The sequence below is a fragment of the Panulirus ornatus genome, chromosome 33 (genome assembly GCF_036320965.1).
Source record: "Panulirus ornatus isolate Po-2019 chromosome 33, ASM3632096v1, whole genome shotgun sequence".
Taxonomy (NCBI): domain Eukaryota; kingdom Metazoa; phylum Arthropoda; class Malacostraca; order Decapoda; family Palinuridae; genus Panulirus; species Panulirus ornatus.
In genome coordinates, this window is record NC_092256.1 from 25,284,391 (window position 1) to 25,298,189 (window position 13,799).

Below are 13,799 nucleotides of genomic sequence, written 5' to 3' on the forward strand. Positions count from 1 at the left end.
ACGTATACATGCCTTACATCCTCGATAAAAACTTTTCACTGCTTCCTCCCACACCATATATTCTTAATACCTTCCACAGAGCATCTCTATCAACTCTATCATATGCCTTCTCCAGATCCATAAATGCTACATACAAATCCATTTGCTTTTCTATGTATTTCTCACATACATTCTTCAAAGCAAACACCTGATCCACACATTCTCTACCTCTTCTGAAACCACACTGCTCTTCCCCAATCTGATGCTCTGTACATGCCTTCACCCTCTCAATCAATACCCTCCCATATAATTTACCAGGAATACTATATATATATATATATATATATATATATATATATATATATATATATATATATATATAGGTAGGATATTCCAAAAAAGGCCCAGTCCTCTGTTCTTAACGCTACCTCGCTAACGCGGGAAATGGCGAATAGTTTAAAAGAAAAGACTTATGTTGATATCCTTGTACACTTTTCTCAAAGTGAAGATAGTAATGAAGTGGGATCCTTGCATCCAATATCAAGTCAGTTCAGAGACAATTTCAGAAATTTGGCCGAAAAGTCAGCCATGTGGCAGGCAGTCCTGACAGTGTTTTACTTGGCTTAATCTGCCATCCCTCTTACCTTTTTTTTTTTTTGTCCCCATCTCTATGGAAAGATACAATCTAATACCATTCCTTAGTTTAATGATACACACAAGTGTCCACAGATAATAGAAAAATTATTGAGATGAAGTAATTGATCACATTTTACAAAACAATGTACACAACCGAGTCGTGCTGGGAAGATACATATGATATAATATTGACAAGAACCTGTGTCAAGCTTAGTGAGTCTTTACATGAAGCTTTACATGAAGGTAAACCCACAAATAATGATCAGCTACTGTTGCAGGTTACCATGGCAACCTGCCTCCTCCACAACATTATTTGTCAACATTTGGTCGTAGTGATGTGCCTTTACCTTACTACTTAATATTGTACATCTTTATATAAGAAAGGAACCGAAAACATGATCTGAGGAAACATTTTCAAGCTATATAAGCTGACTGGGAGCCATCTAGAAACGTAAAGTGATAAATAGATTACTGTGTTTCATGTCAGGAATTCCCGAAAGTGCCAGGCGGCTTGTGTCCTCCACCGTTCAAACTTTAACGGGAAAATTTTTCCCTAATATTACGTTAGATCAACTTGGGGATAATAATTATGGTACGATAATGTATGTTCCTAGTACTCAAGCTTTTGTACCAGTACAATTAAAGCTTTGATAGTTTTGAAACTTGTGAACATCTTGATCACGTAGGTATATTACAGATTTTCTTGTACATTGATAATATGCTGTATAAAGAGTAAGTTGAGTCTACATTGATAATATGCTGTATAAAGAGTAAGTTGAGTCTACATTGATAATATGCTGTATAAAGAGTAAGTTGAGTCTGGGGAGTGTGATTAGAGCGTTTTTTATTTACAGTAATAGATATGACGGTAGTGGGGAGGGTTGGGAATTCCAGGCCAACGGGATGAAGTAATATAAAAGTAGGTGAAAGGTTTTTTAGACTCTAGAACCTTGTCCAACTTTTCCCTTAAATTAAACTTTTACCATAATTTTTAATTCCATAAATGTAATATATGGACGAACATCTACCATAAAGCACTTCACAGTTCAAAGTTGCAGTTACAGTAGCTTCATTCATCCATTGCTTACTGAAAAACAGCTCTGTCATTAAGCATAGGAAAACAGTAACCACAAGTAACAGTGTTTTCTTTTTAGATATAGAATATCAGGTAAATTTTGACTTTTAGGAAGTAGGTTTCATAGATTCTCGTGATTTCTACAAGTATTTGACCTATGTTACACTATTTACCTCCATATTTTCCACTATTTATCCCTCCCCACTTTCACCTTGTATGTCATCTTAGAATATAGAAAAATCCAAATCATGCTTCCATGGTCTCATTGTGCTTTTAATTCTGTATATTCAATATTATTGCAAGATAAAATCAACAAATTCCTGAAGGATACTATATTTATCTTTGCTACACCCTTGATAAACCTAAATTCTCTTCAGAGGCCTTAGACGAGACCCATAAGGGTCTTCAGAACATTAAATTTACCCCACCCTCACCTTCACTCTTCAGTGCATCCTCATGAGGCAGGTCAGAGTCCATCTTCACTACTTCTTCAACATTACTGGCCTTTATCCTGACCCTCATTGGTCAGGTCAAGGACTGTCAACAGCACTCCCTTATTTTCACTAAACCCTGTAAGATTCAGGTCAGATTTCCTCTTCCTTACATCCCCAACCTCTGACTACCACCCAAATAACCTCATCTTTATTTCACCCTTGTCTTCACTACACTTAGAGAATTTTCACCATATCCTATCACCACTACACCAACTTCACTATATCCTTATCTACATTTCACCTTTTTGGGCAAGGGCAGGCAATCTTCAATGTGTTCTGTATTCTCTTTCTTATAAAGACTAGGTATGAAGCAAGAGCAATGTATGGCTTCAAAATTATATTCAGTTACTGAAGATGTTCAGAGTTCAAATTTTCTCAGTGGTTATACAGTGACATGGACAGCCTTAATAATCCTTGATGTTAATATCCCTAAAGCACAAATATCTAACCCACCCATCAGCCATCTTCATTACACTGTCATCTTTATCGTACCCTCAACATTCACCATAAATTTGGCCATATGCCTCTCGTCAAGGTCGTTTTCATAAAATCCCTTCTCCAAGTATACCCTCAACCTCACTCTTACAGGTGGAATAAGTGGATGGTAAGTCTTAGCTCTTCACAAGCACCTAAGAGTAAAGGGGAATCTGTACTTCACCCTCATTTTTACTACTTCCTCTTTTTCATTTCACCCTTTGACCTGACCCTTATAGGTCAAGTCATATGCCGTTTTCATTGCAGACTTATCTTCACTAAGCTCTTGTGTGCATTACACCCTCAACGCAACTGGCCCTTTTGTGAAGATGGCCTTCTTCACTACACTCTTGACACAAATGACATTGGCCATGGGTCAAGTCATTGGCCCTGTTTTAGTGAAGATTTGACCCGTAAGGTCAAGTTTTCATATTTTTTTGTGGTCTTTTGTAGTCTTTTTATATCAGTACAGTACCTGCAAGCTATCAATATTTTCATTATCCTGACTCATTTGCAGAAACATGGTGATATTGTGATAGCATCTCGCATCACTGTCTGTGCCTTTGCCTCTTTGTTGTTATTAACATTTCTTTTGGTACAGACTCTTTCAGCATTTTTAATTCGTAACTGTCCACTTTTAGGGCATATATTTGCCTATTATTTTTAGATGTTTAGAGAAGATTTGAGATTTTTTTTTATTTCAATGCAGGGGAAAAAAAAAAAAGCTACAGAAATCCAGTTACAAATTTGATGATATCTGTATATCTTATTATGCAGAATATGTAATATGATCTGTTTTTTCTAATCATCATATGTGGATGATATAGTTTTTTGTCATTTATTCTGCTTTGATTTTCCAGGAAATGAAGTGGTGTCAAGTCTTCCTCTCCAGATGGTCCTATTTTTTTCAGCACTTTTCTTTCCATGCTGGTTGATAAGTTCATTTGTCATGATGTCACTAAAGGTTAGATCTGGTATATAGTATAAATACTGTTAACTGTCTCAAAGTATTGTATGTTATAATTAGGCATGATACACCATCATTGCTAAACACCAACTGGAAAAAATGATCATGTAATTATCCTTACTTTCTTAGCATTGTAATTCATTTTTATAAATCTTAATGACTTATTTCCTTACAGTATCTGTAATTGAATAGAGTAATTGGTTCAATACATTTATGATTCCATGTAGTTTCTTGCATGGAGTGAGATTCCTACTGTATCATTAAATTTATTTGAATTACTCATTAGGAATCAGCAGAGAAATGCAATTTAACAGTTTTACAGAGGACTAAAAGCAGCATTACAATTACAGTATGATTATCTTTCCAGTTTCAGTATGTGTCCAACTTACATCAGTGCATCTTAGTTGCAATTTACATAGCTCTTCCTTTAATTGAAGTGATTCGGCTCTACATAGGATATGTTGGAAATCTCGAGGAAAAGGTTAGTACTATCGAGTACAGAAGGATTAGTTACAAGCTTTTTGTAATGCATTATATATCACATTACTAGTATTAGAAAGACAAAAAGATAAAGTAATCTAGTGAAGTTAAATTTGAGTAGAGCAGAAAGTCTTCCTCTTTGCTAACCCGCACAGTTGAGGTGAGATTTCCCCAAAAGACAAAAGGTTTATAGCCGTTTGCGCTTGATGCCGTGCAGCAACTGAATTTCTTCAATTTTAGGCATCCGTATTGAAGATGCACTACTGCAGAGATAACTGGAAATAGGATAATCCTACAGAAAAACTTTTGACTCCATATGAAAACCAAAAAAATGCAGAAAACCTTTCTTCCAGATTTGGAGTGTCCCATTAGCTTTGACAGAATCTCAACCTTTGTCTTCTGGTTGGATAAATGCCTCTAACTAATCACCCATTCATTAGTTTTAGCATATACCTTGGTCTGGCTTTGCTTTTCTATCAGTAAGTGACCTTCACTGACTAATAATGGCATCATCCCACTAGCTGTCATATCAGTAACATAGCATGCCATATGATTAATTATCAGGATCCCTAGTTGATAAGGGCATTTAGGTCCAGCTTTCCATTTTTCCAATTTCTTTACATCATAACATGCACTAAGTATCCTTTTAAGGGTTTACTTTGTATTTGTATTGTGATTTATTTCTAAATATTTTGTAGTTATAAAATATGAATTTGGTATCATCATTCTTCATGATGGATGGTGACATTTCATTTTCCCCTTCTGCTCCTCGTAACTTGGGGTGTTTTTTCTCCTACTTTGTCGCATCATCACTGGATGGGAGTAAAATCTTGTTAAGGACCTTCCTGAGTGAAGTGCAGCCTCTAAGTTGCAGTAGCCCAATAAAAGGGGCCCTGAGGTGGTCTAATAATAATATTTTAGTTAATGGAGACTTTTCATTGGTAATGTATCCACATGTAGGTGGAGTATGGGTACATCTATATATGAGGCTGTAATTACCTATGAATAGTAAATGGGGAAGAAGTTTTACACTTGTGGGGACCCATCTCTTGAGCATTTTCTTCTGACATAAAACTTAATGTATGTTGTTTGTATTAACCTGTCCTCAGTCATTCTGTTCCATTCATCTACCACTTTTATACTGTAACAGTGTCTCTTAACATCCTTTTTAACATATTTTTTACTTAATTTCATGTCCACTGGTTGCTCTGCCTCTATATCTCTCAAAGAACTGTTCACTGTCCACATCTTCAATCTCTTTTTAAAACTTAATGGTCATGATCAAATCACCCTCACTGTTCTCTCTTCCAATGTGTCGTTTGTTTCTAGTGCTACCTTACACAGAAAATGGCAAATATATATGAAAAAATACACACATGTATATATGGCTCACTGCAACTCCCTTGATTCCAATCGCTGCCACATCCATTCCCAGGTACCTGAAACAACTTCCTTGTTCTCTCCAAGAAAAAAACTTCCCTGCTAAACCATTATGATTTTGCTTTCATTCACATTTATTCTAAACTTTGTACTTTTCACACACTCTTCCAAACTCAGAAATCAATTTCCGCAGTTTATCACTTGTGTTTGCCACCAGTGCCATGTCACCCACAAACAATAACTGACTCACCTTTGAGGCACACCCATTCCTAATAGCGAGAATTCTTGCTCCTTTCCCCAAGATCCTTTTATTTACGTCTCTCTACCCTATCCATAAAAAGATTAGTTATGGAGACATCACACACCCCTGCTATAGACCCACCTTCACCTGGAACCACTCATCCTTTTCCCTTCCTTCCTGCACACGTCTTAAATTTTTGGTGAAAACTCATTACTTTCCATTGGCTTCCTTCCTGCATCACATATTCATGATACCCTCCACAAAGCATCTCTATCATTTGTTTTCCTTGATTTTCACCCTGTAGCAGAGTATTAAATAAAAATACAACCATTTACTTCAGTTTTCTCATTTCAGGTCCCAGAGTTGGCTGGAAGCTGGTTGTTAACTCTTCTTTTGCAGTTACCATTGCTTATCTTTTTGCTTTTGGTTCCTGGCACTTTGTCATTACCCATGGATTATGCTGTTAATTCCATTTTTTTAATTTTCTTAATTTTGCATCTATTCTTTGGTTACCACGCAATAAATAATACAGCAGCATATCAAGCACGGTTATATCATATGTATTTGGTGATGAAACATAACGAAGGAGAATGATCTGTATTATAAAGAACTGCTCTCTGTAAGAACATTATAATACTTTGTTTTCTATGTTTTGTAAGCTTGTGCCATGTATAAACAGTGCATTCATCCTTGTTCTGGGTTGTCCACCAAAGATCATCTATCTTTATGATGGTCAGTACACAAATAACGCCCATGTTTGTACTATTTTCATTTATGAACCTCTAACTACTTGTGAGCCAAAAACTGGATTCTTGTGTATCTGTGAACAAAGACTGTATGTTACACTATAAGAGCCTGATATTTGTTGGCATTATATTAAATGCTAGCTACATATGGCTTGAGAATAATAATAGAAGCAGTTACAAGCAGTACCTTTTTAAAAAATAAAGTAATTGTATGCCCAGATAAAGAAAATTCTTAATACCCAATAATTGAAGACATCCTAGGTGAAGAAGTAAATGTATGAATATTAGACATAAGACTACTGAGATTCTATTGCCCTGGACACCCCCTTAAGGGAATTCTAGTTGGGAATAGAATTCAGAGATATATATAGACTGCTAACTGGAACTGTATTTACTGTAAACAATTATCATTGGAATTAGTACACCTACTGTAACAACCATCAATGGAATTAGTACACCACAATGGGAGAAAAAAAATTATCTAGGTAGCTCTGCAATTCTGAAATAGTGGCATCTCCATTGACAGCCGTATCCATCCAGTTAGAAACTTATTAATGTAAGTATTATGTGTAAACTTCATAATACATAAGAACATATATATATTATCTTATTTTATTTTGCTTTGTCACTGTCTCCCGCGTTTGCGAGGTAGCGCAAGGAAACAGATGAAAGAAATGGCCCAACCCACCCCCATACACATGTATATACATACACGTCCACACACGCAAATATACATACCTATACATCTCAATGTACACATATATATACACACACAGACACATACATATATACCCATGCACACAATTCACACTGTCTGCCTTTATTCATTCCCATCGCCACCTCGCCACACATGGAATACCATCCCCCTCATGTGTGCGAGGTAGCGCTAGGAAAAGACAACAAAGGCCCCATTTGTTCACACTCAGTCTCTAGCTGTCATGCAATAATGCCCAAAACCACAGCTCCCTTTCCACATCCAGGCCCCACACAACTTTCCATGGATTACCCCAGACGCTTCACATGCCCTGATTCAATCCACTGACAGCACGTCAACCCCATTAAACCACATCGATCCAATTCACTCTATTCCTTGCCCGCCTTTCACCCTCCTGCATGTTCAGGCCCCGATCACTCAAAATCTTTTTCACTCCATCTTTCCACCTCCAATTTGGTCTCCCACTTCTCCTTGTTCCCTCCACCTCCGACACATATATCCTCTTGGTCAATCTTTCCTCACTCATTCTCTCCATGTGCCCAAACCATTTCAAAACACCCTCTTCCGCTCTCTCAGCCATGCTCTTTTTATTTCCACACATCTCTCTTACCCTTACATTACTTACTCGATCAAACCATCTCACACCACACATTGTCCTCAAACATCTCATTTCCAGCACATCCATCCTCCTGCGCACAACTCTATCCATAGCCCACGCCTCGCAACCATTCAACATTGTTGGAACCACTATTCCTTCAAACATACCCATTTTTGCTTTCCGAGATAATGCTCTCGACTTCCACACATTCTTCAAGGCTCCCAGGACTTTTGCCCCCTCCCCCACCCTATGATTCACTTCCACTTCCATGGTTCCATCCGCTGCCAGATCCACTACCAGATATCTAAAACACTTTACTTCCTCCAGTTTTTCTCCATTCAAACTTACCTCCCAGTTGACTTGACCCTCAACCCTACTGTACCTAATAACCTTGCTCTTATTCACATTTACTCTTAACTTTCTTCTTTCACACATTTTACCAAACTCAGTCACCAGCTTCTGCAGTTTCTCACATGAATCAGCTACCAGTGCTGTATCATCAGCGAACAACAACTGACTCACTTCCCAAGCTCTCTCATCCCCAACAGACTTCATACTTGCCCCTCTTTTCAAAACTCTTGCATTCACCTCCCTAACAACCCCATCCATAAACAAATTAAACAACCATGGAGACATCACAGACCCCTGCCGCAAACCTACATTCACTGAGAACCAATCACTTTCCTCTCTTCCTACACGTACACATGCCTTACATCCTCGATAAAAACTTTTCACTGCTTCCAACAACTTGCCTCCCACACCATATATTCTTAATACCTTCCACAGAGCATCTCTATCAACTCTATCATATGCCTTCTCCAGATCCATAAATGCTACATACAAATCCATTTGCTTTTCTAAGTATTTCTCACATACATTCTTCAAAGCAAACACCTGATCCACACATCCTCTACCACTTCTGAAACCACACTGCTCTTCCCCAATCTGATGCTCTGTACATGCCTTCACCCTCTCAATCAATACCCTCCCATATAATTTACCAGGAATACTCAACAAACTTATACCTCTGTAATTTGAGCACTCACTCTTATCCCCTTTGCCTTTGTACAATGGCACTATGCATGCATTCTGCCAATCCTCAGGCACCTCACCATGAGTCATACATACATTAAATAACCTTACCAACCAGTCAACAATACAGTCACCACCTTTTTTAATAGATTCCACTGCAATACCATCCAAACCTGCTGCCTTGCCGGCTTTCATCTTCTGCAAAGCTTTTACTACCTCTTCTCTGTTTACCAAATCATTTTCCCTAACCCTCTCACTTTGCACACCACCTCGACCAAAACACCCTATATCTGCCACTCTATCATCAAACACATTCAACAAACCTTCAAAATACTCACTCCATCTCCTTCTCACATCACCACTACTTGTTATCACCTCCCCATTAGCGCCCTTCACTGAAGTTCCCATTTGCTCCCTTGTCTTACGCACTTTATTTACCTCCTTCCAGAACATCTTTTTATTCTCCCTAAAATTTAATGATACTCTCTCACCCCAACACTCATTTGCCCTCTTTTTCACCTCTTGCACCTTTCTCTTGACCTCCTGTCTCTTTCTTTTATACATCTCCCACTCAATTGCTTTTTTTCCCTGCAAAAATCGTCCAAATGCCTTTCTCTTCTCTTTCACTAATAATCTTACTTCTTCATCCCACCACTCACTACCCTTTCTAATCAACCCACCTCCCTCACTTCTCATGCCACAAGCATCTTTTGCGCACTCCATCACTGATTCCCTAAATATGTATATATATATATATATATATATATATATATATATATATATATATATATATATATATATATATATATATTATTTTATTTATATTTTATTATACTTTGTCGCTGTCTCCCGCGTTTGCGAGGTAGCGCAAGGAAACAGACGAAAGAAATGGCCCAACCGCCCCCCCATACACATGTATATACATACGTCCACACACGCAAATACACATACCTACACAGCTTTCCATGGTTTACCCCAGACGCTTCACATGCCTTGATTCAATCCACTGACAGCACGTCAACCCCGGTATACCACATCGCTCCAATTCACTCTATTCCTTGCCCTCCTTTCACCCTCCTGCATGTTCAGGCCCCGATCACACAAAATCTTTTTCACTCCATCTTTCCACCTCCAATTTGGTCTCCCTCTTCTCCTCGTTCCCTCCACCTCCGACACATATATCCTCTTGGTCAATCTTTCCTCACTCATTCTCTCCATGTGCCCAAACCACTTCAAAACACCCTCTTCTGCTCTCTCAACCACGCTCTTTTTATTTCCACACATCTCTCTTATCCTTACGTTACTCACTCGATCAAACCACCTCACACCACACATTGTCCTCAAACATCTCATTTCCAGCACATCCATCCTCCTGCGCACAACTCTATCCATAGCCCACGCCTCGCAACCATACAACATTGTTGGAACCACTATTCCTTCAAACATACCCATTTTTGCTTTCCGAGATAATGTTCTCGACTTCCACACATTCTTCAAGGCCCCCAGAATTTTCGCCCCCTCCCCCACCCTATGATCCACTTCCGCTTCCATGGTTCCATCCGCTGCCAGATCCACTCCCAGATATCTAAAACACTTCACTTCCTCCAGTTTTTCTCCATTCAAACTTACCTCCCAATTGACTTGACCCTCAACCCTACTGTACCTAATAACCTTGCTCTTATTCACATTTACTTTTAACTTTCTTCTTCCACACACTTTACCAAACTCAGTCACCAGCTTCTGCAGTTTCTCACATGAATCAGCCACCAGCGCTGTATCATCAGCGAACAACAACTGACTCACTTCCCAAGCTCTCTCATCCCCAACAGACTTCATACCTGCCCCTCTTTCCAAAACTCTTGCATTTACCTCCCTAACAACCCCATCCATAAACAAATTAAACAACCATGGAGACATCACACACCCCTGCCGCAAACCTACATTCACTGAGAACCAATCACTTTCCTCTCTTCCTACACGTACACATGCCTTACATCCTCGATAAAAACTTTTCACTGCTTCTAACAACTTTCCTCCCACACCATATATTCTTAATACCTTCCACAGAGCATCTCTATCAACTCTATCATATGCCTTCTCCAGATCCATAAATGCTACATACAAATCCATTTGCTTTTCTAGGTATTTCTCACATACATTCGTCAAAGCAAACACCTGATCCACACATCCTCTACCACTTCTGAAACCACACTGCTCTTCCCCAATCTGATGCTCTGTACATGCCTTCACCCTCTCAATCAATACCCTCCCATATAATTTACCAGGAATACTCAACAAACTTATACCTCTGTAATTTGAGCACTCACCCTTATCCCCTTTGCCTTTGTACAATGGCACTATGCACGCATTCTGCCAATCCTCAGGCACCTCACCATGAGTCATACATACATTAAATAACCTTACCAACCAGTCAACAATACAGTCACCCCCTTTTTTAATAAATTCCACTGCAATACCATCCAAACCTGCTGCCTTGCCGGCTTTCATCTTCCGCAAAGCTTTCACTACCTATTCTCTTTTTACCAAATCATTATCCCTAACCCTCTCACTTTGCACACCACCTCGACCAAAACACCCTATATCTGCCACTCTATCATCAAACACATTCAACAAACCTTCAAAATACTCACTCCATCTCATTCTCACATCACCACTACTTGTTATCACCTCCCCATTTGCGCCCTTCACTGAAGTTCCCATTTGCTCCCTTGTCTTACGCACTTTATTTACCTCCTTCCAGAACATCTTTTTATTCTCCCTAAAATTTAATGATACTCTCTCACCCCAACTCTCATTTGCCCTTTTTTTCACCTCTTGCACCTTTCTCTTGACCTCCTGTCTCTTTCTTTTATACATCTCCCACTCAATTGCATTTTTTCCCTGCAAAAATCGTCCAAATGCCTCTCTCTTCTCTTTCACTAATACTCTTACTTCTTCATCCCACCACTCACTACCCTTTCTAACCAACCCACCTCCCACTCTTCTCATGGCACAAGCATCTTTTGCGCAATCCATCACTGATTCCCTAAATACATCCCATTCCTCCCCCACTCCCCTTACTTCCATTGTTCTCACCTTTTTCCATATATATATATATATATTTATATATATATATATATTTTTTTTATATTTTTTATATATATACATTGTACCAAAGCAAAAAAAAATATATATATATATATATATATATATATTTTTTTTTTTTTTTCCATACTATTCACTATTTCCCGCGATAGCGAGGTAGCGTTAAGAACAGAGGACTGGGCCTTTGAGGGAATATCCTCACCTGGACCTCTTCTCTGTTCCTTCTTTTGGAGAAATAAAAAAAAAAAAAAAAAAAAAAAAAAAAAAAAAAAAAAAAACGAGAGGGGAGGATTTCCAGCCCCCCGCTCCCTTCCCTTTTAGTCGCCTTCTACGACACGCAGGGAATACGTGGGAAGTATTCTTTCTCCCCTATCCCCAGGGAATATATATATATATATATTTCTTTTTCTTTCTTTCATACTATTCGCCATTTCCCACATTAGCGAGGTAGCGTTGAGAACAGAGGACTGGGCCCTTGAGGGAATATCCTCACCTGGGCCCCTTCTCTGTTCCCTCTTTTGGAAAAAAAAAGAAAAAAAAAGAAAAAAAAAAAAAAGTGAGAGGGGAGGATTTCCAGCCCCCCGCTCCCTCCCCTTTTAGTCGCCTTCTACGACACGCAGGGAATACGTGGGAAGTATTCTTTCTCCCCTATCCCCAGGGATAATATATATATATATATATATATATATATATATATATATATATATATATATATTTTTTTTCATACTATTCGCCATTTCCCGCGTTTGCGAGGTAGCGTTAAGAACAGAGGACTGGGCCTTAGAGGGAAAATCCTCACCTGGCCCCCTTCTCTGTTCCTTCTTTTGGAAAATAAAAAATATATATATATATATATATATATATATATATATATTTTTTTTTTTTTTTTTTTTTTTTTATACTTTGTCGCTGTCTCCCGCGTTTGCGAGGTAGCGCAAGGAAACAGACGAAAGAAATGGCCCAACCCCCACCCCCATACACATGTACATACACACGTCCAGACACGCAAATATACATACCTACACAGCTTTCCATGGTTTACCCCAGACGCTTCACATGCCTTGCTTCAATCCACTGACAGCACGTCAACCCCTGTATACCACATGACTCCAATTCACTCTATTTCTTGCCCTCCTTTCACCCTCCTGCATGTTCAGGCCCCGATCACACAAAATCTTTTTAACTCCATCTTTCCACCTCCAATTTGGTCTCCCTCTTCTCCTCGTTCCCTCCACCTCCGACACATATATCCTCTTGGTCAATCTTTCCTCACTCATTCTCTCCATGTGATCAAACCATTTCAAAACACCCTCTTCTGTTCTCTCAACCACGCTCTTTTTATTTCCACACATCTCTCTTACCCTTACGTTACTTACTCGATCAAACCACCTCACACCACACATTGTCCTCAAACATCTCATTTCCAGCACATCCATCCTCCTGCGCACAACTCTATCCATAGTCCACGCCTCGCAACCATACAACATTGTTGGAACCACTATTCCTTCAAACATACCCATTTTTGCTTTCCGAGATAATGTTCTCGACTTCCACACATTCTTCAATGCTCCCAGAATTTTCGCCCCCTCCCCCACCCTATGATCCACTTCCGCTTCCATGGATGGATGTGCTGGAAATGAGATGTTTGAGGACAATGTGTGGTGTGAGGTGGTTTGATCGAGTAAGTAACGTAAGGGTAAGAGAGATTTGTGGAAATAAAAAGAGCGTGGTTGAGAGAGCAGAAGAGGGTGTTTTTAAATGGTTTGGGCACATGGAGAGAATGAGTGAGGAAAGATTGACCAAGAGGATATATGTGTCGGAGGTGGAGGGAACGAGAAGTGGGAGACCAAATTGGAGGTGGAAAGATGGAGTGAAAA

General features: G+C 39.0%; 1 protein-coding gene across 1 annotated transcript; it reads left to right on the plus strand.

Annotated features, from left to right (window-relative positions):
* Window positions 1-888: 888 nt before the first annotated feature.
* LOC139759659 (transmembrane protein 17-like) lies at window positions 889-6,701 on the plus strand. Its single transcript, XM_071682063.1, has 4 exons — window positions 889-1,207; window positions 3,519-3,622; window positions 3,993-4,106; window positions 6,081-6,701. The coding sequence occupies exons 1-4, from the start codon at window positions 1,096-1,098 to the stop codon at window positions 6,318-6,320; spliced, it is 570 nt and encodes a 189-aa protein (XP_071538164.1). The 5' UTR covers window positions 889-1,095; the 3' UTR covers window positions 6,321-6,701.
* Window positions 6,702-13,799: the final 7,098 nt, after the last annotated feature.

Coding starts and splice junctions, on each gene's coding strand:
- LOC139759659 (XM_071682063.1), top strand. CDS start 1,096: ATGTCAGGAATTCCCGAAAGTGCCAGGCGGCTTGTGTCCTCCACCGTT. Junction 1,208..3,518: donor ACTTGGGGATAATAATTATG/GTACGATAATGT, acceptor TTGATTTTCCAG/GAAATGAAGTGGTGTCAAGT. Junction 3,623..3,992: donor TTGTCATGATGTCACTAAAG/GTTAGATCTGGT, acceptor TTATCTTTCCAG/TTTCAGTATGTGTCCAACTT.